The following is a 27,853-nucleotide window of genomic DNA, read 5'->3' as shown; positions in this document are numbered from 1 at the left end:
TTAAAATAAAAAAAGAATGTTTAATTTATCAAACCACTGCTGTATAACAAAGTAAAAACCACAAAGAAAACACAATAGAGACTAACGGTGACACACTCCGTGTCAAATCAGTTTCTCCTTCTAAAAAGGACATTGAGGGACAAATGACCGTCTATTAAGAGACTAGTCCTGTTGGTGCAGTTTGGTCCGTGTCGATGCAGGCGCTCCACATGGATGAGGGAAAACTAGGAGGGATTCTTAAAAAATTAGACCAAGAACGCAGCCAATCTGGAAAGAAAGAATAAGGTGACGTCAGTGGAGGTTATTGTCTCAGTATTGGACAGAGTTCCTCTTTCTGGGTCCCATGCTGAACTTCATGAGCTCAATGACCCGACTAGTAGAGCTGCCGCGGTATCGGTATTACCGCGGTATCGCTGTTACATCATGCCCACCGCAGCGTTTGGCTGAATACCGGCATCACCGCTGTTTTTTATTATATTATTATTATTATTACGCTCTCGTTGGGCTTGCGGCTCTGCAGATATACCCTACTTCTCTGTCGAGATTCCAAGCGACCCTATTGGGTACCAGAAAAGTCACATGAAACACTGCAGACCACTGATTGGTCAGAAGAGATACGCGTCACATGCTTGGAGCATCTTGCAGTGCGTTTACTTTCTGAATCTCAGCCTTCACAACACGGCTAATAGTACGTTAGCTCCCACCGGAGACCGGAGTGGATTACCGACGCCGTCGCTCCTCAGGGAACGAGGCATAATGATTTTACTGCAACGAAATGTTATAATAAAAGCCCTTCGTTCTATACACTTGTCTGATTGAAAACTTTATTAACAGACCGCAGAATGGGTACAACTCGGCACGCTCTGAGCAAGGAAAGGAACTTAGATATTAATTGAGTAACGCTTGCCTTGCTATGTGGTCCGGTAAATACGAACGTGTAACTATACTAACGTTAATGCCACAAATCGAATGCCTTTGTAATCATAAGTAGTAACGTTATAATAATAAGAAGACCGGCGGGCGCGACACCGAGGGGAGACTTCGAATCCGTGTTTCACTTTTAATAACGAATGCGTGCATGCCGAATCCCAAACAATATTCATGCTGCAAAGTCATCCTCTAAAGATAGACATTTAGACTAGAGGCAGGCTATATGCTATATAAAGAGTAGACTACAAAAAAAATGCATTCAAACTTTTTTTTTGTGTGTGTGCGGTAATACCGCGGCGGTAGGAAATATTTTGCAAATGTGTGCGGTAAGGAAAACATCAATACCGCGGCAGCTCTACAGACTAGATCAATTAAACTGGTAATTTACCACCATTGGTTATCCCAAAGCACAAGAACAGACATGTACCACCATTGGTTATCCCAAAGCACAAGAACAGACATGTACCACCATTGGTTATCCCAAAGCAAGTGAAGTCAATGCAAATAGTGAGGAATGGGTGGGAAAAATACAAAGAAACGCAACTTACCACAAAGCTAATCATCAAAAACCCTGCCGATTCCAACCCGATAATAAATGAGCTTCTGACAAGAGGCTAACTCTAACCCGGATAATAAATGCTCTTCTTAAATCAAGAGGCTAACCCTAACAATAAATGCTCTTCTTAAATCAAGAGGCTAACCCTGATAATAAATGCTCTTCTTAAATCAAGAGGCTAACCCTAACAATAAATGCTCTTCTTAAATCAAGAGGCTAACCCTAACAATAAATGCTCTTCTTAAATCAAGAGGCTAACCCTGATAATAAATGCTCTTCTTAAATCAAGAGGCTAACCCTAACCCCGATAGTAAATGCTCTTCTTAAATCAAGAGGCTAACTAACCCTGATAATACATTTTCTTAAATCAAGAGGCTAACTAACCCTGATAATAAATGTTCTTAAATCAAGAGGCTAACTAACCCTGATAATAAATGCTCTTCTTAAATCAAGAGGCTAACCCTGATAATAAATGCTCTTCTTAAATCAAGAGGCTAACCCTGATAATAAATGCGCTTCTTAAATCAAGAGGCTAACCCTAACAATAAATGCTCTTCTTAAATCAAGGCTAACCCTGATAATAAATGCTCTTCTTAAATCAAGAGGCCAACCCTAACAGTAAATGCTCTTCTTAAATCAAGAGGCTAACCCTAACAATAAATGCTCTTCTTAAATCAAGAGGCTAACCCTAACAATAAATGCTCTTCTTAAATCAAGAGGCTAACCCTGATAATAAATGCTCTTCTTAAATCAAGAGGCTAACCCTAACAGTAAATGCTCTTCTTAAATCAAGAGGCTAACACTAACAATAAATGCTCTTCTTAAATCAAGAGGCTAATCCTGATAATAAATGCTCTTCTTAAATCAAGAGGCTAACCCTGATAATAAATGCTCTTCTTAAATCAAGAGGCTAACCCTAACCCTGATGATAAATGCTCTTCTTAAATCAAGAGGCTAACTAACCCTGATGATAAATGCTCTTCTTAAATCAAGAGGCTAACTAACCCTGATGATAAATGCTCTTCTTAAATCAAGAGGCTAACTAACCCTGATGATAAATGCTCTTCTTAAATCAAGAGGCTAACTAACCCTGATGATAAATGCTCTTCTTAAATCAAGAGGCTAACTAACCCTGATGATAAATGCTCTTCTTAAATCAAGAGGCCAACCCTAACAGTAAATGCTCTTCTTAAATCAAGAGGCTAACCCTAACAATAAATGCTCTTCTTAAATCAAGAGGCTAACCCTGATAATAAATGCTCTTCTTAAATCAAGAGGCTAACCCTAACAGTAAATGCTCTTCTTAAATCAAGAGGCTAACCCTAACGATAAATGCTCTTCTTAAATCAAGAGGCTAACTAACCCTGATGATAAATGCTCTTCTTAAATCAAGAGGCTAACTAACCCTGATGATAAATGCTCTTCTTAAATCAAGAGGCTAACCCTGATAGTAAATGCTCTTCTTAAATCAAGAGGCTAACCCTAACCCTGATGATAAATGCTCTTCTTACCAGAGTCTACCAGGTCTAACATGGCCTTCCTCTTCACTCCTGGGTCTCCATGCTCTCGTCCTCCGCGTCGCCCCCCTCCTCCAGGGGCTCGTCCTCCTCCTCCTTCCTCTCGGGGGGCTTCTCGTAGGCCTTCTCCGAGGGGGTGACGATCACACCGTCCCAGGTGGACATCTCCGATGCCAGGTCTAGAAGAGGAAGGTGATTTCAAAACACAGGCTCAGGAAAACATGCGTTCCACGCGCTCCCAACTCGTAGGCGCGTCTCGGGTTGTGGTTCTGAAATAGGTCTCCAAAGGCGCATTGCACGCAAATGATGAACCATTATCAATTTGACATGATGCATAACTCGTGATGATGATGTAGGAATGAGCATTGATTTTCAAATAGTCATTAACCTCTTAACTGGCGCCCCCAAAAGTGGCAATTTTTTTTTACTTGAACTTGAGGACTGCATACTTTTTTTTGCAAACAAATACTATACTTTATACTTATAGCACATGCATGAGCCTGGTCTCTTTTAGCATTAGCAACCTAATGTATTCAGCTCAGAGAGAACCTGAGAGCAACCTATTTGCAACTATTTTGCCGTATTTATGCGTTTATGTTAAGAAAAGACTGTTGTATATTATAGTAGTCTATCCTGAAGGAAGACAGGATAAGTAACATTAATAAAAAGTCAACTAAAGCTAACACCGTTTCCATGTCCCAAAGATGTCTTTATCCCTGATGATGCAGTGTAACCGTTCTGTTCTGGAGACCGGCGCAGCACTCGCCCTCCAAGGCAGTCAGTTGACGTACTGTGAGCTACTCTAGTCACGTTGCATGCTTTCTTTTTTATTTATCAAGAAATAAAACATGTAGCTCATTATTATAAATGTGGTCAGCCTTTGTCCTATTCCACCTTTCATGCGTCAACCGATAGCTAGACGGAGCAATGTTCCCCCAGGCTGTGTACCTGTCAGGGAAGGGTTAATGGTGTGACAGACAGGCTGTGGGCCTGTCAGGGTTAATGGTGTGACAGACAGTCTGTGGGCCTGTCAGGGAAGGGTTAATGGTGTGACAGACAGGCTGTGGGCCTGTCGGGGAAGGGTTAATGGTGTGACAGACAGGCTGTGGGCCTGTCGGGGAAGGGTTAATGGTGTGACAGACAGGCTGTGGGCCTGTCGGGGAAGGGTTAATGGTGTGACAGACAGGCTGTGGGCCTGTCAGGGTTAATGGTGTGACAGACAGGCTGTGGGCCTGTCAGGGTTAATGGTGTGACAGACAGGCTGTGGGCCTGTCAGGGTTAATGGTGTGACAGACAGGCTGTGGGCCTGTCAGGGTTAATGGTGTGACAGACAGGCTGTGGGCCTGTCAGGGTTAATGGTGTGACAGACAGGCTGTGGGCCTGTCAGGGTTAATGGTGTGACAGACAGGCTGTGGGCCTGTCAGGGTTAATGGTGTGACAGACAGGCTGTGGGCCTGTCAGGGTTAATGGTGTGACAGACAGGCTGTGGGCCTGTCAGGGTTAATGGTGTGACAGACAGGCTGTGGGCCTGTCAGGGTTAATGGTGTGACAGACAGGCTGTGGGCCTGTCAGGGTTAATGGTGTGACAGACAGGCTGTGGGCCTGTCAGGGTTAATGGTGTGACAGACAGGCTGTGGGCCTGTCGGGGTTAATGGTGTGACAGACAGGCTGTGGGCCGGTCAGGGTTAATGGTGTGACAGACAGGCTGTGGGCCTGTCAGGGTTAATGGTGTGACAGACAGGCTGTGGGCCTGTCAGGGTTAATGGTGTGACAGACAGGCTGTGGGCCTGTCAGGGTTAATGGTGTGACAGACAGGCTGTGGGCCGGTCAGGGTTAATGGTGTGACAGACAGGCTGTGGGCCTGTCGGGGTTAATGGTGTGACAGACTGGACTCACAGCTGGCGTCCCCCTCCAGGCCCAGGATCTTCCGGAAGCCTCCGTGAGACAGCACCCGCACCAGCGTCTGGGCCGTGAAGCACACCATGTCCTGGACACAACGTTAAATACCGTTATTTAAAACCTTATAATGGACGGGGGGGGGGGGGGGGGTGATACATGACAAATACAGGCCGGCTTCCAATACAAGGTCGCATTTTGTTTTTATTTTTCGTGCCATGATATAGAATGAGATCAACTCTCGCCAATGCAAATTAAGTGCTCCCTCTCTCTACCGTTCCCGCTACACTCAAGACTACATTAACGTTTCCCTACTCTCACTTCGTTGGCCTTAGCTAACGTTGTCATAGCTAGATCTGTGGTGTCGGCTGGATGACGTTGGCTTTGTTTTGCAAACGTTAGTTAACGCCAACTGGCGTTGGCAGGCGGGGCTGGCGTTGTCCAGTCGACATTACAGATCATGATGGCTATGATAGCGTTAGCTAAAACTACTGCATGTTATCAACACGCATCAAGGTACCACACGCTAAATTGTCCGTGCGGACCCTGCAACCTATAGACAGTTCAGTGTGAATTACGTTAATCCACCACAGTTTCACAATTACTGTGTTGCACTCAACATTTAAATAATATGTTGTACTACGGATATGTGCCCATGTTTTGCAATAAAAGTCTGAAAATTAAGGGATTATGTCCATGTGTCATTTTTTTTAATTAAGGCCCGCCTCTTATATAAGCCTCTCTCTAATAAAGGCCTGGTGCTCTTTGCAGCCGAGGTAAATACAAGACCCGTCCAATATTAGAGGAAATACGGTATATAAACTAAGGATGTGAAATGTGTTCATGAACATGGTAAATCACCGCCATGCAGTACAAGGCAACTTGAGACTTTCACCAGAGAAGAATTTCACAATACTAAACAATGTGGTCTGTCCAAGTAGGGTTGCTGCAGGGATGTAATCCGTCAATCTTCTATCCGTTCATATGTGACAGATTAATGTGCGAAATGCTAAATAAGGCTGCAGCTACAAACATTCTGGTCTGGTCCTCTGAGCTCCTCTGCAGTCGAGCATACCCAAAGTAATTTGCGATACTTTATACTTATAGCACATCCCTTTGAATGCTAATGTAAGAGAAACAGAGGTTTGAACACACTGAAATAAAATATTTGCTCCTTACTTTTGTTGCCAGATGGCTGTTTTTGGGTTCCAGCTGAGAGGTAGGAGCTGGAAAACATAACGGTTCCATAGCCTGAAGTCCTACAGGTCCAAAGTTTATAAAAATCCCACGGAAAATGAGTGTTTTAGGTTTTTGTCATGAGTGTACCGCAATAATTCAGCGTGATTATCCAAAATGGCCGTCTGCTTCCATTCATTCAGACACGCGAGTCAAAACAAATGATCTAGTTGGTCTTCTCCTGCCCCCTTCTCATTGCAATCAGTGCCCGTCTGGGGTCGCATTCGGAGAAGACGCTGCTTGGCTACAGCGGTAGTCAATCATTTTCTCCATCAGCGGTGACCGGTCAGTTCAGGACCGCTTACAACCGGACGTGGTCACTCGTCCGAGCGGCTCGTCGAATGACACTCGTGGATGTTTCGTCTTGTAACTCGAGATCCGAAGCACGCAAATAGGTCGAGTGTGGTGACGATCGAAAGGCGGCAAATTCAACTTTCATACAATGTATTGATATGACGGGAGAAACACAGCCCGGAGCCGACAGCAAAATGGCCGTGACGGCCCGTATGACAATATTCGACGAGCGCCGAAATATCCGACTAGTCATTTGACAAGCCATTCGGACAAATGACCACGTCCTGTTTGCCCCCGTCCTGAGCGGAACAATGATCCCAGACAGTGAAGATTATTGACCACCTTTGTAGCCAAGGAGTGTCTGCTCCGAAAGCCATCCCAGACGAGCGCCGAGAGTGGGGGCAGGTGAGACAAGAAGACAAAGAAGTCCAAGCTCCGGACCTGGGGCGACAGGGCCTTTGCTGCTGCTGCCCCCTCCCTCTGGAATGCCCTCCCCAGCCATATCCGTGATGCAAACACCCTGACATCTTTTAAATCAGCCCTCAAAACTGTGTTATTTTATTTTTGTCATGCCAGTTTGTCTCTCCTGCCCATGTAAAGCGGGAAAAGCGCTATATAAAATAGATGTATTATTATTATTATTATTGTTTTGACGAGAGCCTCTGAATGGATTGGAGTGGACGGCCATTTTGGATAATCATGCTGAATTTTTCTCAGTTACAAAAACCTTTGTAAAACATTCATTTTCGGTGGGATTGTTATCAGCTTCAGACCTGTACTGGATAAGACTTCAGGCTATGGAACAGTCATGTTTTCCAGCTCCTACCTCTCAGTTGGAACCCAAAAACAGACATCTGGCAACAAGTAGATTAGAACTTATCGTATAACTACTTCTAGCCAGAGATAGAAGTAATAGAAATCATGTCTAGGGTAAGACCCACCTGCTGCTCCAGAGTCATGACTGTGTGGACGCGGAAGTTGCCGCTCTCACAGGGGTCGGTGATGCCCACAGAGCCGGGCAGGAACAGCCCCGCGGCCAGCATCTGGAGGCAGCGCCTGGGGAACAACATGGCCGTCAGTCCAGTAGGGCCGTCTTAAACACTCAACATGGCTGTCAGTCCAGTAGGGCCGTCTTAAACACTCAACATGGCTGTCAGTCCAGTAGGGCCGTCTTAAACACTCAACATGGCTGTCAGTCCAGTAGGGCCGTCTTAAACACTCAACATGGCTGTCAGTCCAGTAGGGCCGTCTTAAACACTCAACATGGCTCAGGGCTGTACGCTAAGCTTTTTCACTAGGGGCACACTTGCCCCTAAATGAGAAATTTAGGGGCAAACAATATTTTTTAGGGGCACATTTTTAAATAACTATTTTACCATTATAGTAGGGCTGGGCGATATGGCCTCTAAATGATATCGCAATATTTTGACATTTCCTCTAAAGCACTTAAAAATGCTTGATTTAACCCTTTGATGCATACAGTCACGCCAATATGATGATTATAATAAGTCCCTGCAACATATGTTTGCATTATTAAACCATGAAGATGCTTTAAAAAATAATTTAATGAAAATGTACTAAGAGTAGTCTACTGACACACTAATAAAAATAATTATTTACATCCAAGACAATTTATATAAAAACTCTTGGGTGCCTTTTACACAGTACTGTGTTTTCTATCCACTTTAGCCAAACACACACACACATATATATATACAGTAACACACACACTACTGTGAGAAAATAATAATCACACAGACTTAATGATTTTAGAATATTTCAGATAATGAAATTAAATGTTTATATCATCAACTATCCAGTTAGTATTTATACTGTGTGTAACATTTGGCTACTTTAAATTATTGAATGTAGAGAGAGAGAGAGAGGGAGAGAGAGAGAGAGAGGGAGAGAGGGAGGGAGGGAGAGAGAGGGAGAGAGAGAGAGGGAGAGAGAGGGAGAGAGAGAGAGAGAGAGAGAGAGAGAGAGAGGGAGAGGGAGAGAGAGAGAGAGAGAGAGAGACCCTTCGCGTTTTGATAGTCTAAGCTGCCGTAGGTGATGACGTCACTCTCGAATGTAAACAGGAAGAGATGGAGACACACGGAGATGGAAATTCAATGATATACAGAAATGAATAACCAATAAATATGAAGTTATGTTTAAACTTCTGTTGTCAAGCGTTGTATATATATATATAATATAACCCACCCCCTTTCCTCACAAATGGAACTAGTCTTGTGGAGTCCGCTTTGACCGTTTTCCAGGGTTAGCAGAGATCGCTAGTTAGCTTAGCATAATCCTAATGGTAACCTTGGTTAGAAGCTACCGTTAGCTCATTGCTCGTGTCAATTAAATTGCATGTTATTAAAGGTCCGCGCTGGTCTGTCTAATGAAATTACAACCGCAACATTATATTGCACTGTACAGCCCTGGTTGTAGGCTAATGTTTTACTACAATTTGTATGGATTAATTTAGGAGTGAAATGCGAATGAAGGGTTGAAATTACCACTCGCAAGCTTGCCCCCAGATATTATTTTAAACTCGCACGGACCAAATTAGGGGGCAATTTGCGATCATATCATCGCAGTGTACAGGCCTGTGGCTGTCAGTCCAGTAGGGCCGTCTTAAACACTCAACATGGCTGTCAGTCCAGTAGGGCCGTCTTAAACACTCAACATGGCTGTCAGTCCAGTAGGGCCGTCTTAAACACTCAACATGGCTGTCAGTCCAGTAGGGCCGTCTTAAATACTCAACATGGCTGTCAGTCCAGTAGGGCCGTCTTAAACACTCAACATGGCTGTCAGTCCAGTAGGGCCGTCTTAAACACTCAACATGGCTGTCAGTCCAGTAGGGCCGTCTTAAACACTTCGAAGCTTTGTTCGATGGGCATGGGATTCGAATATGAAAATAAAATTCGATGTAAAAAAATATATATAATAAAAAATATATAATAATAATCTGCTGTTTGTTATTTAAGATGAGGTCGGACTCGGCACTGACAGATGTGTTCATTGTGCTGCTTTTATAAAGCCTCAAATGAGGGCGGTCAGGTGGCGTAGCGGAGATTGCGTTCGTCACCAACCCCGGAGACGCTAGGATTCGCCTGTTCGAATCCAGCTCACAGCTCCGGGGTTGTCACCAGCTTGGCTGGCCGTTCACCCTAATACAATTGGCTGTATTAAGAGGGTGGGAGAAGCTGGCGGGGTGGGTCCGGGTCGTTGTAAACAGCGACTCCTACAGTTTGGTCGGGGCGCCTGCTAAGCGCGGATAGGACCAGAGTGGGATAGTGTGATCCTTCCACACGCTACGCCCTCTCAGGGAGGATCCGCGCTGCCAGGTGAAAAGAATCAGGTGATTGGCTGGACGTGTGTCGGAGGCTGGACGTGGTAGCCTCCACTCTCCCAGACCGACTGTGGGGGGTAAGTGCGCAGCGACCAGGAAGGGATTGGGAATTGGCATAACGACTAACATTGGGATGGGAGAAAATCGGAGGAAAATGGAGGGGGGAAAGATAAAAAAAAAAAAAAAAAAAAAAAGACTCAAATGACTGCTTACAATATTTCATGAAAGCAAAGTGTTTCGTTTGTCTAAGATTTTAAAATGTTTAAACTTTACAGCACTGACAAAGTTGAACAAAGTGCTGTACACAGGGTATCTGCAGGTTTAGCCCAGTCAGATTTAATGCTTTTTAAGACTTTTTAATGCCACTCAGAATTAAATTTAATACCAATTTCACAATAACAAAAATCATGCAACAACACCAATTAGTTTAAGTTTAGGGACACATTGGTCCAAAGATGTTTATTAAAACATAACTTGGAAACTTAAAAATCTTGAACTTAAAGGAGTAATTGGATTGGATGAATTTCAACAAAGGGGTGACCAAACATAAATAGCAAATATAGCTATACAAAATATACCAGGGGCCAAGCAGCAAGTGCAACAGCCACTGTCAGAACACATAACTATTACCACCCTCCCCAGGGTATCAAAAAAGTCAACCAACAAACAAGATTCTTGTACCGGATCTCCTCACTGGTAAACAAGAATACCCTGAAGACTCTGGCAGGAGCACTCATTCAAGGGTACTACGACTATGCTTGCACCTCATGGTACCAAAGCACCTCAAAGGCACTAAAAACAAGATTACAAACATCACAAAACAAACTGGTCAGACTACTGCTTAACCTCACTCCTAAAACCCACTTTACCCCTGCCCACATTCAAAACCGCTCTTAAAGAGCACCTACGGGAGGCTGCAATTAGAAACTGGGCACTGTAAATGTCCAACCCCCCCCCCCCCCCTCTCCTAATGTACAGTCTCCTCCCCATCATATGTATATATTTTCTGTTAGGATCTCTGGGTAACAGTACTGTATATTTGCATATCGTATATGTCACAATTGTAACACTACAGTACTATATAGTATACCTGTATGTCATGTATGTCCCTATGCCATAAATGTCATGATGTCATGTATGTTGAGTATGTCATAAATGTCATGTCACTATAATTGAAAATGGGGGACCCTGATGTAAACAAGACACGTCTTTCTCTGGTCTGCATCCCCTTAACAATTGTGTGTATTGAGCTGTACTGTATTATTGTACCCATTCTGCAATCTGTTAAATAAAGTTTTCATTCATTCATCCAGTTGTTTTGTTTTTGTGGTTTTGGTTGAATGAATGAATACTTTGTTTAACAGATTGCAGAATGGGTACAATACAGTACGGCTCAATACACACAATTGTTAAGGGGATGCAGACCAGAGAAAGACGTTTGTCTTGTTTACATCAGGGTCCCCCATTTTCAATTCATAGTGACATTTATGACACTCAACATACATGACATTTATGGCATAGGGACATACAGGTATATAGTACTGTACAGTTACATTTGTGACATATACGATATGCAAATATACAGTACTGTTACCCATAGATCCTAACATACATGGGAGGATACTGTACATTAGGAGGGGTGGGTGGGAGGAAGAAATACATAGTGGGTGAAGCTCTCATCGAACATAAACACAAACGTGTCCTTGTTTACATCCGTGAATAGATTATTTTCAAGTTAAGACCTCAGCTTCAAGCTTTGGCGTGGAGCCGAATGTTATCCGGACTTCTGTTGGTGCAGATGTTATAGTCCTACCTGAGATGGCGCAGCTGGTGTGGAGGCAGGCGGGGCCGAAAATAAATGCGAAATAGTTTGCAGGCGGTTTTTGCAGAGCGCTCAGCATGTGCGACGCGACTGCTCTTTTTTTTTTTTGCAGCGGGGCTTGTAATGGTATTTGACTGGGACCAACCATCGCGCAAACAGTGGATTGTCGAGCCAGTTCTCGTTAAATTGGCACTTTCCCATATTAACGAGTGCAAATGCTAAACTAAACTAAACGTAACGTTAGCGTTATCGCTTCGCCTTGCTAACGTTAGCTAGACTCAGTTGCTGAAATGGTTCCCCGGCCAACACATTACACAAGGAGTTGTGTTGGTTCCGCCCCATTCCGGTCTGCGTGATTCTACAACACGGTCAATGAAAAGTCAAACCTTATCTCCCGTTAACCGTTTTCCCCCAGATTTCATAATAAAACATGACATGGCATTTTATCTTTCCTTTCTATGACATTTTTAAGACCTCTGAAAATGGATTTAAGACATTTTAAGACAAACTAAGGCCTTAATTATTGATAAACAAATTTAAGACCTTTTAAGACTTTAAGGATCCGCGGACACCCTGTGTACAAAGCCCACAACATAAAAAATATTAAAAAGGGAAAATATATATATATAAAAAAAGCTTCGAATTAAAATCGAATCTCGGTCCGAAACTTCAAATTCCAAAAAAATAATCAAAGGTCAGCCCTACAGTCCAGTGGGCGAGGACTTGAATGTGTGAAAGCAGAGCCCAGCAGAGGGCAGCAGAGCCCAGCAGAGGGCAGCAGAGCCCAGCAGAGGGCAGCAGAGCCCAGCAGAGCGTGGTGACACTCACCTGTACGCCACATTGAGAGACAGCGGCTGCCTGGAAGGGTTGTTCATCACAGCTGAGTGGCCCTGAGAGAGAGAGACACCATGATCACAACTCTGTCATCATCACATATCAACACGCTGGGAGAGAGAGACACCATGATCACAACTGTCATCACATATCAACACGCTGGTGATCACAACTCACTCCCTCCCTCCCTTGATAACTACTACTTCTAGTCACAAGTCAGCTTATCCATGTTACTGATGCATAGGAACTGTGGGAAAGTGAAGCTGGTTGTGGCTGAAAAAAACGTTACTCATTCACTGGATAAAAAAAGGCTCAAATGAGAGTGTGTGTGTTGCGGTCGGGTTAGGGTTAGTGAGTGTGTGTGTTGTGGTCGGGTTAGGGTTAGTGAGTGTGTGTGTTGCGGTCATTACCAGGAGGTCCAGGATCCAGGGGGTGAGGGGTTCAAACCCAGGGAAGCGCACTCTCAGGTCCTTAAGCAGCCGGATCAGTACTTTAACACTGAAGGTCAGGAAAGAGGCAAGCCATTAAGAAAGAACCTTCTTCACGCACATGTTCACATCATGAAATATATATATATACACACACAGCAAGTGGACCATGGTACAATCGCGCAAATCAAACCAGAAGATTTTTATATATGATCACAGTTTGAATGTTTAAGAACATATTTACTATAAAATCGAACAATTATAGTCAATGTTCCCTCTAATAATTTTTTTCGGTCTGAGCAAACACTGAACCCTCCTGAGCAGACATCAGCAGCTACTGAGCAACATATGTCACCTGCCGGTTAACCGGTTAGTTGATAAGCGGCGGTTTGTAAAAAATCTGAGAATCTTAATTTCCCTCAATGTCCAACATAAAAATATATAAATTTAGCTGATACACAGAAATAATACAAAAAGACATGTTATATTCCTTAATAAAATATTTATTTGACCATTGATTGACGATACAGAGCAAAGTCCTTACTTTGGTTGGGTTGGCGGTGTGAGTCATGTCACTAACTTTACTCTTTTTAGGAGGCTGACTAGTCATTATTTTATTAAGTAAATTATCATGCGACTTCAAGGGTGACCATATTGTAGTGCTGTCACGATACTGGAATTTCTAACTTTGATACGATACCTTGAAAAGTATCGATATTCTATACCATGGGGAAAAAGGTTAAATCTTAAAATTCTCTCCGGTACTACAAGATAAGATAAATATAACACTTTTAAAACCCTTTGTTTATCTTTAGATCACACATTTAAAAATAACTGTTCATCTCACTTCAATCATTTTTATTGCAGAACATGGTATTTTCTCAAGCAGACAGATGTAAACACTGTGTTGCATGTACCTGACAAACTGAACCGTTTGTCATATTCCGACGTAACTGAATGCACGTGTGTGGACTACTGTACTGAAATGAACAGTATGAAATGAAATGTACAGGTATTGAAATGAACAATGCAACTTCCTTATACAAAAAAAAAAAAAATAAAAAAAAAAATGAATAATTAAATATCGATATTTCAGGAAATGAGTATTGAAACAGTTTTAAATATTCAGAATCGATGTGGGAACCATTTTTCTCGATCTTTTTGACAACACTACCATATTGTGATTTTTTTTAAGGGAGGACACTGCCTTCAAGTTTCAAGTTTCTTTAATAGTTGTCATACAGAAGTACAGAATACTTTTATACAAAATGCTTCTTACTGTTACGCTCCAGAGACTGTGCAAGACAAGATAAGTATGAAATAAAACAACATAGTATAGCATGTAAATTAGAAGTAAAGAAAATGAGCTCACAGTGTTCAGTATAGACATATGTACAATGTTCGATGCAGAATAGACGTAACTGAGTTACCATATAATATACAATACTGTGTATGTGTAGTGTACTAATATACAATACTATATAGTGCAAGGCAGAAATAGGATGAGGTGCAATTTAGGTACAATTTTCAGTAGGTGTACAAGTTGTAGTGCAAATCCTTTATCAATAAATATAAAGTGTGTTTGTGTGATCTAAAGTGTGGAGAGTGGGTGCTGCAGTGTGTTGTTTGTTTAAGTGAGTGTGTGCGTGTGGGTGTGTGTGCTGTGTGCATTTGATGGTTGTTGCATAGTGTTTATTGTTCGTTTAGCAGCCTGATGGCCTGGGGATAGAAGCTTCTTCTGAGTCTTTCTGTGCTCGCCTTAAGACTCCGGTATCGCTTGCCTGACGGCAGCAGTTCAAAGAGGCAGTTGTTCGGGTGGCGCGAGTCCTTAATAATTCTCTTAGCCTTCCCCTTGCACCGCTTGTTGTAAATGTTCTGGAGGGTGGGAAGCCCCCCTCCAATTGTGCGTTCGGCTGAACGTGTCACTCTTTGTAGTCTGCTACGGTCTTGTGCAGTGCTATTCCCAAACCAGGAGGTGATGTTGCCAGTCAGGATGCTCTCTATTGTACATGAGTAGAAGTTCCTGAGGATCTTCTGACTGACTTGGAACTTCCTTAGGCGCCTGAGGAAGTAGAGGCGTTGTCGTGCCTTCTTCACAACACTGTCAATGTGTGTGGTCCATGTCAAATCCTCGGATATGTGGGCTCCGAGGTACTTGAAACTGTTCACTCTCTCAACCGGTGCCCCATCGATGCTGAGGGGGGCTGTAGTCCTTGACCCCCGACCTCAAGATACTTAATGATACTCGAAGTTTACTCAAAGATGCCTGATCATTTTAATATATTTAAAGTAGGCCTATGCCTCTGTATGGATATGAAATTATTGTTTATATTATTTTATATAACAAAATAATATCTCTATAACCAAAGTTACTCAATATGCTGTATTATGCCTAAAGTAATCTGACAAATATCAAGAAAATAACAACCTATGACAAAATATATATTTTCAAGTCTTACTGGACAAAATAAATAACAAGAAAAATATGAAGTATGGCGGCTGGGTGGCGCAGCGGAGATTGCGCTCGTCACCAATGCAAGAGACTCCGGTCTCGAATCCGGGCATCAGCATTGCCTCCGGCTTGGGCCAGTCGTCATACTATCTCAATTGGCAGAGTTAGCGGGTGGAAGTCGAAGGGTGGTAATCTGGACGTTGTGAAGTTGTTTTTTATGTTTAATGAATGAAGGGTTTCCTCTAACTTGTTCCTAAAGACATCCAAGTTTGTGTCTGGGGGGCGATATATTACTCAGACGGTGAAGTTTTTTCCATTTATATCAATGAAGAGAGAATCAGAGCCGTCATCAAAGTCAACAATGTCACAAACATTTGCTTGAAGACTGGTATTCACGTAAAGACACTCCTCCACCTATTTTCCCAATTCTGTTTTTGTGGAAGAAATTATAGCCATCAAGATTGAGAATATCAGTGAATGACCTGTCATTTAGCCAAGTTTCACTGCAACCAATTACATCAAATAATTATATCAAATTTACAGCCGGAAATAGAAAGTAATGATACAAGGTCAGTATGGTGTCTACAGAGGCTTCGAATATTGAGGTGCAATAGTGAAAGGGTGTTTTCAGTATTGAAACAATCGAGATGCTCTGGGTCATATTGCTTGCAGGAGCGATGGACATGATCTCCATCCTCATCACTCAAGCCAAAGAAACCAATAAGGGGAATTCTTATGACCTATGGTATTTAAAAATGTAACAGTACAAGAACCAGGCGTTCTATATATGTAACAAGAATATACTACCCTGTCGCGCACTCATGCTCTCCCTCCCGCATCCAGTCGCCCTTTCGCGGTGCGCAAGTGTTTGTATAATGTTTCTCTTTTCCACCCATATGAAAAAGTCAAGATTCCACGCAAGAGACATTTTAGTCATTTCAGAGAAAAGGACGTTGAGAAAGTCAAGTCTGCACGCAAGAGACATTTTAGTCATTTCAGAGAAAAGGACGTTGAGAAAGTCAAGTCTGCAGCACGCAAGAGACATTTTAGTCATTTCAGAGACAAGAAGGACGTTGATCCTACCATTGTCACGGTTGTATGGTGTCATTGGAACTTGTCAAGCTCTTCCACATTTCTGATGACCCAAAACGTTTGCGTTGTCTGGCGTGCCGTTTAATTTGATGAAGATCTTGCAGTTTGAGGTCCACGTTGATTGAATCTTCTTTTGGTAGACAGGCCTTTCTTGCGATGTCGGCATTCTTTTTTGTGAGGTGTTCATGTAGATACCTTGTTTTAGCAGCAGGGCTATTTTAGCTTTTCGGTTGATGAAACAGATTATTAAACGTACACCTATGCTGTGTAACGTCTACACACGCGGAGCTACTGTTGTTGCGGATAAGCTCCAGGGGATTTTCAAAATAAGGGTATCTCACTATGAACCGATCTTTTTACGTTGCATCGATCCTATTGGATCATTGATAATGATCGATGTATCGTCCCACCCCTAATATATAGTGTATATATAGTGTATATGTGTATATATAGTGTAGTTTCTCACGTGGACTGGGAGGCGTTCTCCTCGAACCAGCGAGCGTGACGGATGGCTGCCAGCGCACTCTGCAGCACCTTGATGTCCACTGAGAGAAGAGGGTGAGAGGGTTAGGAACCAGCGTGCGTGACTAGGGGTGGAACCATTCGACTACGATTCTTCAGGCAACGATTCAATGCATCATGAAATCTCTTAATTTGACCACAATTCGGTTAGATACATTTTCTATCAGTTAATTGAATACACAAATGTGGCTGGGGGAACTGATGCACGAATGGACTATAGGTCAATAAAATCAATACACAAAAAAAAAAAAAATTCCCCCCCGATTATAATCACTTCTAACATATTCAAATCGATGCATCAAATCGAACACATTAGAATCGATGCATTTCGATTAATCAATGCATCGTTACACCCCTATGCGTGACGGATGGCTTGGTGTGTGTGTGTAGTACAGTGCAGCTCAGGGTTGTGTGTGTGTACGTACAGTGTAACTCAGGGTCCAGCTTCCTCAGGTTGGGGGGCACGGTGGTGATGTGTGTGTGTGCGTGTGTGTGTGTGTGTGTGTGTGTGTACCCACAGTGTAGCTCAGGGTCCAGCTTCCTCAGGTTGGGGGGCACGGTGGTGATGTGTGTGTGTGTGTGTGTGTGTGTGTGTACCCACAGTGTAGCTCAGGGTCCAGCTTCCTCAGGTTGGGGGGCACGGTGGTGATGTGTGTGTGTGTGTGCCCACAGTGTAGCTCAGGGTCCAGCTTCCTCAGGTTGGGGGGCACGGTGGTGATGTGTGTGTGTGTGTGTGTACCCACAGTGTAGCTCAGGGTCCAGCTTCCTCAGGTTGGGGGGCACGGTGGTGATGTGTGTGTGTGTGTGTGTGTACCCACAGTGTAGCTCAGGGTCCAGCTTCCTCAGGTTGGGGGGCACGGTGGTGATGTGTGTGTGTGTGTGTGTGTGTGTGTGTGTGTGTGTGTGTGTGCCCACAGTGTAGCTCAGGGTCCAGCTTCCTCAGGTTGGGGGGCACGGTGGTGATGTGTGTGTGTGTGTGTGTGTACCCACAGTGTAGCTCAGGGTCCAGCTTCCTCAGGTTGGGGGGCACGGTGGTGATGTGTGTGTGTGTGTGTGTGTGTGTGTACCCACAGTGTAGCTCAGGGTCCAGCTTCCTCAGGTTGGGGGGCACGGTGGTGATGTGTGTGTGTGTGTGTGTGTGTGTACCCACAGTGTAGCTCAGGGTCCAGCTTCCTCAGGTTGGGGGGCACGGTGGTGATGTGTGTGTGTGTGTGTGTACCCACAGTGTAGCTCAGGGTCCAGCTTCCTCAGGTTGGGGGGCACGGTGGTGATGTGTGTGTGTGTGTGTGTGTGTGTACCCACAGTGTAGCTCAGGGTCCAGCTTCCTCAGGTTGGGGGGCACGGTGGTGATGAGGATCTTCACTGTGGAATCAGCTGAGCTGACCTCAAAGCCCGTCTCATTGGTCAACATGGAGAGCACTGTGGAGGAGAGGACTGTACATGATCCAGTCTACTGTACATGATCCATATAGTCTACTGTAAGCACCTTGAAGACCAGTCTATAGCCAACACTGTGGCAGGTTACCAGGGTCAGTTACATTCAGGCTCTCACCGAGGGGTGGACGGTATAAACGGTATGGATTTAGACTATACCTTGTGACTGGTAGAGCAACAGCGTGGAGGGAGGCGTGATTTTTTTTTCATAGCCGCAGTTTGCGAAGACGCTCTCCGATTGGCTATCCCGCATACAGCGAAGACCCTCTGATTGGTTTAACTCCGAAGGGCTCTGGGATAGAAATGTCCGCCTTGTACATATATATTCTCTGCTTCGCAGTTGTTATGCTTTGGCCCTCTGTCGAAGTGGGTTATGCTTAGAGTTTGTAATCAGGGCTGGTGGTCCATCGCCCTGCTCTAAAGATAAACTCTAAGCATAATCCACTTCGAAAGAGGGCCAAAGGATCTTTGATGGACATTAGCTATAGTATATAGCTCAACAGCTGTAACAGAATACTTTTATTTATTTATTATTATTTATGTTTCAACAATGACAAAAAAAAGCCAGCGGTGGACCGACATAGCAAACGCTGTGACTGTTGTCGATCAAAGGGGCTTTAAAGACATGGTCAAAACACGATCCAAGCTATGCGTTACCTGCCTGCAGACACTTGAGAAAAGGTTTTGCATTTTTCTATTGCAGTTTTGCACAATACATTTTCTTAAAATACCTCTGTACTATGTGAAATATGCAGGGATTAAAGCAAAAAACAAATTCTCCTGACTTTTTTTCAGGCCAAGTCATATTCTTATTTTAACCTGCACTGTATTTTTTTTAGTAGCGTTAGAGTTTTAAGGGAGCCTACTTGTAGAGCCTACTGTCCTGACTGTGACTATAGACCCTACTGTTGTGGTTGTTGTGCCAGGCAGGGAGGCTGTGTGCTGGAGAGCGTGGTTGTTGTGCCAGGCAGGGAGGCTGTGTGCTGGAGAGCGTGGTTGTTGTGCCAGGCAGGGAGGCTGTGTGCTGGAGAGCGTGGTTGTTGTGCCAGGCAGGGAGGCTGTGTGCTGGAGAGCGTGGTTGTTGTGCCAGGCAGGGAGGCTGTGTGCTGGAGAGCGTGAATGCAAGTCTTGTGGCTAGCTTCTGATTGATGGCGAGCTAGCACCCACAGCCATAAAAAAAAATGTGAACCCTCAGTGTTTCCCCACAGGATTTAGTGAGACTGTGGTGGTGGGTGAACCTCGGCCCCTCTAGGGGGGTCTGGGGGCACTTTGCACTTTGAGAGCAAAATTAAGAGGCTAGATCTATGATGAACTTTGTGCTCAAAACACAAAATCGACTAGACACTAGAGCATACATTTGAGCCATCAAAGAAATGAAGCAAAAGTAGTTACCTGTGTTGAACTAGTATATTTTTTAGAAAATAAAAAAAAATAGACTGGATTACTATTACGACTACTACCACTGCCTGGCTACCAGTGCACGTGAGCGGCGCGGGGAGCGGAGCGGGCGGTTTTGACGTGAGCGAGGAGTGGGTTTTAAAATGGGTCGGCGCGACGTCCGGAGCGAGAGTTCTCCTCCGCTCCAATCCGCTCACACAGTGGTTTAACACTGATGTAATATACATGTAGTACAATGCCAAAGCAACAGATGGCGATGTACAAACATGAAGGCCATTTTCAACCAATGAGAAGGGTGAACCTGTGATATCCTGTTCAGGCTTTGTCACTCACATCCTGTTAGAAAAAGTTTTGACACCATTGTTGTTGTAGTTAGCTTACATGCTAACGTTAATGGCAGCGACCATAGCATTGTGGCTAGGCTAGCTATCATTGCTTAATAGAGCTAGTGAATGGATAAACAACGTTATTTAACATTGCAGAATGGGTACAATTACAATGCGGCTCAATACAAACAATTGTTAAGGGGCCCAGGGGGTGTAGACTGTTGTAGTTTGAGCTAATTTACACCATGCTCCAAAAAAAAATCTGCCGAGCAATGTGGCGCGGGGAGCGCTCGATTCAAGGTGAGCGAGCGGAGAGCCTGCGCCGATCCGCTCACGTGGCCTGCTGGCTACTGATGCATCCCTATTGGCAAACTTTATATTAAAAAAACTAGGGATGTCCGATATTATCGGCCGACCGATATTATCGGCCGATATCGGCAGTAAAATGTGATATCGGAAAATATCGGTATCGGTAAAAAAAAAAAAAAAAAACAATAACAATTTTTTTTTTTTTTTTTTTTAACATTTATTTAACCTTTATTTACCCAGGCAAGCAAGTAAGAACCAATTCTTATTTTATTTATTGTCAAAAGTATGCATGTTGGTTTAAAATGTTCATTTTTACTTTTTTAATTATCATATTTTGCACAGATAATGCTTACATTTAGAAAGCCTTTTGAATGCATCCAGTGAAATTATTAGTTACCTGAAATTATTCCATTTTTTGGGGGGGAAACCCTGCATATATCGGTATCGGTTTATATCGGTATCGGTATCGGAAATTGGAGTTGGACAATATCGGAATATCGGTATCGGTAAAAAAGCCAATATCGAGCATCCCTAAAAAAAACGCTTTAATGCCTGAATATGTCCTAGTAATACAATAGTACAGTAATAGCTGCCAGTGTTTTACCCCTTCAGAAGCATTTATATAGACATTTTAAGATATACCGTGATATATACCGTTACCGTCTACGCTTCAAATTATACAGTGATATACATTTTAGACCCTACCGTCCAGCCCTACCCTCACCTTCAGCAGCGTCCTGGGTGCGCAGGGTCTCCACTACTTTGTTGCCCAGAGCAGCGACGGCCTCGACTGAAAGAGATGAAATACGTGCAACATTAACTCACACGGGAAGAAAGACTATTCTAAATAAGTGGCTACTTTTGTTCTGCTGCTACTTTAGCTCCGTTAACTCTTTGACATCGGACACCATCTGTGAATCCCAACTCACGTGTGGGCAGGATCTTGAGGATGACAACCAGGTCAGCGACGTTGTGTCCCGTCGTCATGGTGCCCTTCTTGTATGAACCCACCTGACGCACTTCTTCGATTTGCTGGGAGGAGAGATTAGGAACAGCACAGAAAACGTCATCATGATAGTAACATCAGCATGGAAGTGAATTATGAATTACTGAGAGGCTCAAGTAAAGTTTATATTGGGAATGTGGCCGATGCTCCACCTATACCAGCAGAGAGTCTACCAGCAGAGAGTCTACCAGCAGAGAGTCTACCAGCAGAGAGTCTACCAGCAGAGAGTCTACCAGCAGAGAGTCTACCAGCAGCAGAGAGTCTACCAGCAGCAGAGAGTCTACCAGCAGCAGAGAGTCTACCAGCAGAGAGTCTACCAGCAGAGAGTCTACCAGCAGAGAGTCTACCAGCAGAGAGTCTACCAGCAGAGAGTCTACCAGCAGAGAGTCTACCAGCAGAGAGTCTACCAGCAGAGAGTCTACCAGCAGAGAGTCTACCAGCAGAGAGTCTACCAGCAGAGAGTCTACCAGCAGAGAGTCTACCAGCAGAGAGTCTACCAGCAGAGAGTCTACCAGCAGAGAGTCTACCAGCAGAGAGTCTACCAGCAGAGTGTACCAGCAGAGTCTACCAGCAGAGTCTACCAGCAGTCTACCAGCAGAGTCTACCAGCAGAGTCTACCAGCAGAGAGTCTACCAGCAGAGAGGCTACCAGCAGAGAGGCTACCAGCAGAGAGGCTACCAGCAGAGAGGCTACCAGCAGAGAGGCTACCAGCAGAGAGGCTACCAGCAGAGAGGCTACCAGCAGAGAGGCTACCAGCAGAGAGGCTACCAGCAGAGAGGCTACCAGCAGAGAGGCTACGAGCAGAGAGGCTACCAGCAGAGAGTCTACCAGCAGAGAGGCTACCAGCAGAGAGTCTACATTTAGACATGGAAAAAAGGATCTTGTAAATGATAACACAATGACAACAACATGTCCTTTCAGCCCTACTCACCACTTCAAAGTTGCCCGGAGCAACAATAAGGTTGTCGATAACGTTGTTGATCTTTGTGACCAGGGACAGGATGGAGGACTAAAGAGAGGGATGGGCCAGAGAGCACAGAGAGAGGGGCCAGATAGCACAGAGGGAGGAGTAATAAACAAATGTTTTTCATTTAGAAAACAGTATTCCCATGGCTGGCGTTGATATGCTGCACGCTAACGGAGCTAACCAACAACCGGACACTCAAGCAAATAACGAGGGTACATTTTGACTTCCGGACGGGGGTTCCAAAATAAAAGAGCGACGTCTATAGCACTATAGCTCTTTTATTTTGGAACCCCCCGACCGGAAGTTAGCCTAGTTATCTGCTTTAGTGTCCGGTTGCTGGTTAGCTCTGTTAGTGTGCAGCATATCAACACCAGCCATGGGAATACGGTTTTCTAAATTGGGGAGGCTTTTAATCGTCAAGGTAAGAGGATTTTAAGTCATGGTATCCATAAACTTCAATCGGTTCGGATCCTTTGAATGAAATGAGAATGTAAACAAACACGGCGTCACGTTAGAAAGTAGCACTGAAATCACTGCGCCCAGAGAGGAGTGGTTCGGCAAAAAATAGTTCCGAGCATATTTGCTTATAAAACGTAAATGTCGAATTCGATTATTTTTTATTTCTCCAGGTGGTAAATACACAGGTCACAACATGTTTACAGGAACGTTTTGGAGTTGTATTTGGAGTGTATTTCGTGACTGTAGGGAACTTCAGGGTACAGGTCTGCCCCACTTCCAGTGATGAAGCTAAGCTAACGGAGCAGGCGTTCCCTAAGCCGTTAGTAAGACCTGGGTCACCTGCTCAGCGGGCATTAGTTAGGCCTAAAAAAATAGTTTGTTTCCGGTTGCCGACCGACCCTGCCGATTTAGGTGCGACCCAATATATTTTATGAGTTTTGGAAAAAAAAGGTATATATAAAAAAAATTATAATAATGGCCACGAAATCTGGAGACGCTGGGCTCGCCTGTTCGAGCCCAGCGCTCCACATTTGCTTTCAGTTTAGCTGGTCGTCCGTACTAATACACATTGGCCGTATTAGGGGGTGGGAAACTGATGGGTGGGGATTGGGCGTTGTGGACAGCGACTCCTACAGGTCGGTTGGTGCGCCTGCGCAGTAGAATCAGGAAGTGTCGGGGGTAGCGTGAGCCTCCCACGCGTTACTCGTCGCCACTGAGAGATCGAGCTGCGCAGGTGAAAAGATGCGACTGCTGTTACCTCAAGTACCGGAGGGGACTTGTGCTATGTATGACTTAGTCCACATTGCAGCCGGCTTGTGGGAGGCAAGAAACAGCGTTCGTGACAGGGGAGGGTTGAATTGGATGATACGAAATTGGGATGGGAGAAAATATAGAAAAATGGGAGAAAAAGTGGATCAAAAAAAATAATAATAATAATAAAAGTAATTTTTTCTTTTTTGAATAAAGCTTCATAGAAATCTTAGTCAAACCTTTAGTATTATGGATATTAAACATGCTGGCATGCATCCATGTTGTTGTGAACATTTTAATTAAATAAAGAAATTCCCTATCCATAGTCGCCGTGGGAAAGAATAAAATAAAAAAATGTAATAAAATAAATTCCCCACCTACCCACGGAGTCGGTACCGACCCTTTTTTGACATTATGATCATATATTCATATTTTTATGAGTGATGCAATAAATGTGTAGCTCACCTGTTCAGCGGGCGAGGGGCTGAGGTCCTGGTTCCTCTTCAGGAGACACTCACTGAAAGCCGTCTCGTCAGCCGCTGGCTTCACTCTGGGAAACGCCATCTCACACTGCGACAAGCAGCAGCCTCGTTTAGCGTTTCACACTTTATCTACAGCACTAGTATCCATTCTCCAAAAGAGATAGCCAGGCTAATTCTCGCATGACATGATATAACAACTGAAAAGGTCCTTTTGTCATTTAGCTGTATTGTCATGTCAGTCCCTCTCTTCAGACATGGAAACAGTTCTCCCACTAAGGCAGATTAGCACAAGGCACAAATGTAAACTCACCACATAGAAGTCAAACGGGATGTGAGGGACGAACGGGCGATACCTAAAATGGGAACAAAAATGAACAATCAACCTTTTTGTACCGACAGTATAGCCACTAGGGTTGGGTATGCACAGCTCCTACTTTTTCAGTCCCGATACCAATACCTGGTCTTTGGGTATTGGCCAATACCGAGTACCGATCGTTCAATTAATAAACTGTATGCCTCACTGTGTGGAAGAGACTGGGATAATTATTTTGTGCAAGGCAACATCAGGCTCGACTTAAAACATTACTTTCCTAACTTAGTGAAACTAAATGTAACAAATTAACACGATATAAATGTACTGAATTGGTATTTCTTATTTTATTTTTATACCTGATCCAGCAATTTTATTCATATCAGGGCTGATATCCTATATCAATATGGGATCAGTGCATCCCTAGTTGGTAGGGGTGTAACGGTACGCGGATACGTACTGTACCGCCTCAATGGGGTCCTCCGGTACAGTACACGCTGTGCACCGAAAGATTGCAACGGTATGGAACCTTTTTTTGCGGAACTTAAATCCCCCCGGCCCCAATATAACGTGCACAACTAACCGGATGTTGTTTGTTCATACCACGCAGCGCGCAGCTACACTGAACGAGAGCTGTAATTCAGCATAGCATATTAGCCTTAGTATGGCGGGTGCAATACTAACTGACAAGCCAGAGCCATGTCATTGTTCAACTTTATTGCGAACTTTATCACGCATTTGAAACGGCATCGCCCGAATGTGAATATCACTGGTACACGGAAGAAACAGATCCTAGTGTAAGATGCTGCTTGTTGCATTCAAGCAGCATCTCGCTATTAATGCAGACCGGGCCAAAGCAATAACAAACGCCATAGGTGTTTTTATAGCAGCAGATCTGCGACCACACTCCGTTGTCGAGAACACTGGGTTTAAGCACATGTTAAAAGTAATATAGCCCCGCTACCTAGTTCCCTCGTCCGTATTTCAGCCAGCAAGTCATACCACCAGCTCTGTATAAACTAGACTTTCATGACTGAAAGGGGTAATGTATAAACAAGCACACGCTACAGTTGTCCACGACTTATCCTCCAAGGCATCTGCTATATAATAATCTTCAGATTTACTTAAGTGTTATTAGTAGGTTACAGCAGTAAGCATTAGTTTGCTCAGTCAATTATGGCCAATTGTTTTATATTGTTTAATAAATAGATAAATGAAGCAATTTTTTTTGTACCCCCCCCCCCCCCGTACCGAAAATAATACCGAACTGTGACTTCAAAACCGAGGTACGTACCGAACCGTGGATCTTGTGTACCGTTACACCCCTACTAGTTGGGTACCGTTCACATCTGAACCGATACCAGTACTGGTACCTGGGAATTGATACCGGTACTTGAAAATGTTATTTCAGTAGTCCAAACATCTCAATTTCAACATTGATATTTATTTAGAACATTTAGAACATGCCAAATTAAATGCTCCTCAAAAGGTAGCTATTCCCTGGGGACAGTTTCTGCTGGAATAGGGGCTTTATTATCTGGTAATATATGGCTATGTTTCTGCATGGAATAGGCTTTATTATCTGGTAATATATGGCTATGTTTCTGCATGGAATAGGCTTTATTATCTGGTAATGTATGGCTACGTTTCTGCTGGAATAGGCTTCATTATCTGGTAATATATGGCTACGTTTCTGCATGGAATAGGCTTCATTATCTGGTAATGTATGGCTACGTTTCTGCTGGAATAGGCTTTATAATCTGGTAATATATGGCTACGTTTCTGCATGGAATAGGCTTTATTATCTGGTAATGTATGGCAAGCCCTTCAATCATCATCACCAGGAAATACGGAGATGTTGTTCTCAGCATGCAAAAACTAGACCAATATCGACCAACGGAGAAGGTTTGGTAGCAGAAACCCAGCGGTGAAGGTAATAATAACACAAAGAACAGGCAGAACAACTCACCCTTGCACCAGTCCTCCTCTGGAGCCGAACCGGCCCCCACGGCCCCTGCCCCGCTCTCCTCTGGAACACAGAACAGTCATGTTGATGTGGGACTTCTCAAAGCTTCCCACACAATGTTACAAAAAGTCAGGATGAGCCACATTAAAGGAACACTGTCTGCAACGTGATGGGAGATGTGCCGACAGTCTTCTCCGGAGTCAGACGTGAAGAGAGATACCGGTCTCTCCTCTCAGAGCATTCAGTGGAAAGCTAGCACAGCACAAATTAATGGACGCGGATTAGGGACCACTAGCCTAGCTTTAACTCTGGGAACCGCTAGGCTAGTCGGTCCGTATCCGCTTCCATTTATTTGTGCTAAGCTAGGCTAGCTTTCTATTGAACACAGAGAGGAGACTGTGCAGCTAACTCGTGTTAAAGGGGAACCATCTTATAAATGGCCTTTTTGAGTGTTTAGCATTGTTTCCTAGCTATGTGAACTTATATTAATATGATCTATGTCTCAAAATTCTCATATTGGCGCATTCTTCCAATTCTCCTCTCACAATATTCACCCTCACTGAACTGAGTCATTTGAAAATGTGCCCTATATGTGATGTCAGAGAGACTCAGCTGCATGTTAATGTTCAGGTGAACCAGAACGCGCAGTGGTTTAGGAGCCCAGGCTCAAAACAGCTCGAGATCTTGAGGTAGAAAAATGCTGTTTTTGAGGACTTGATTAGAAATACAAAACAATGAATAAAAAAAATATATATATTACAGAGGTGTTCCATACTCACAGGAATTGTGTAAAAGTGCCCAAATAGTGAAAGAAATAGTAAAATAGTTCCCCTTTAAAGCCACACGCCGACATGATGGGTCTCACCGTGTCCAGAGAGAGACTAGAAGATAGAGACCAGTCTCCTCTCTGTGTTCATTAGATCTGGCTGCGAGCTAGCCTAGCTTAGCACAATGAATGGAAGCGGACATGACCGGTTAGCCTAGCTTAGCACAATGAATGGAAGCGGACATGACCGGTTAGCCTAGCTTAGCACAATGAATGGAAGCGGACATGACCGGTTAGCCTAGCTTAGCACAATGAATGGAATCGGACATGACCGGTTAGCCTAGCTTAGCACAAATTAATGAATGGAAGCGGACATGACCAGTGTTAGTTGCCTAGGCAGCTCTCTACTGACCACAAAGAGGAGACTGGTCTCTATCTTCTCTAACTCTCTGGAGAACATTATTATTATTATTATTATTATACGGTCAGGATCCAAAATGGAGTCCTGCCGTCGAAGCCACGCCGCAGCTCGTTAGCTCGGAGGCTAACCCGAACCCTAGCGTTACATGTCCAGCACGACGACAGGTTCGGTATTATTGTACACAACATTCACTCACTGTAACGTCCTCTACATAATAACACAACATGTAAAGACAGAAGCACCTCATTGCGTACGACGTGTTGATGCGGAGCCGCTGAGCTGCAGAGAAACGACGAGGCGCAGGTTCAGTGCTGAGGGACGAGGCCGGATGTGCTTCTTC

The 27,853-nt window shown here is 44.0% G+C and overlaps 1 protein-coding gene across 1 annotated transcript; it reads right to left on the bottom strand.

Moving 5' to 3' along the window:
• ilf2 (interleukin enhancer binding factor 2) lies at positions 1-27,853 on the bottom strand. The gene is made up of 15 exons (XM_084325787.1): positions 27,756-27,853; positions 26,330-26,389; positions 24,361-24,403; positions 24,034-24,138; positions 22,324-22,401; positions 21,316-21,418; positions 21,111-21,176; positions 18,222-18,338; positions 16,864-16,942; positions 12,836-12,923; positions 12,420-12,481; positions 7,371-7,485; positions 4,900-4,990; positions 2,998-3,182; positions 1-267 (listed from the first exon to the last, which is right to left on the bottom strand). The coding sequence occupies exons 1-14, from the start codon at positions 27,758-27,760 to the stop codon at positions 3,031-3,033; spliced, it is 1,164 nt and encodes a 387-aa protein (XP_084181913.1). The 5' UTR covers positions 27,761-27,853; the 3' UTR covers positions 1-267; positions 2,998-3,030.

This window comes from Notolepis coatsorum, assembly GCF_963971535.1.
Source record: "Notolepis coatsorum genome assembly, chromosome: 1".
Classification (NCBI taxonomy): domain Eukaryota; kingdom Metazoa; phylum Chordata; class Actinopteri; order Aulopiformes; family Paralepididae; genus Notolepis; species Notolepis coatsorum.
The sequence above is the reverse complement of the archived record's forward strand: the minus strand, read 5'-3'. Positions and strand labels throughout refer to the sequence as shown.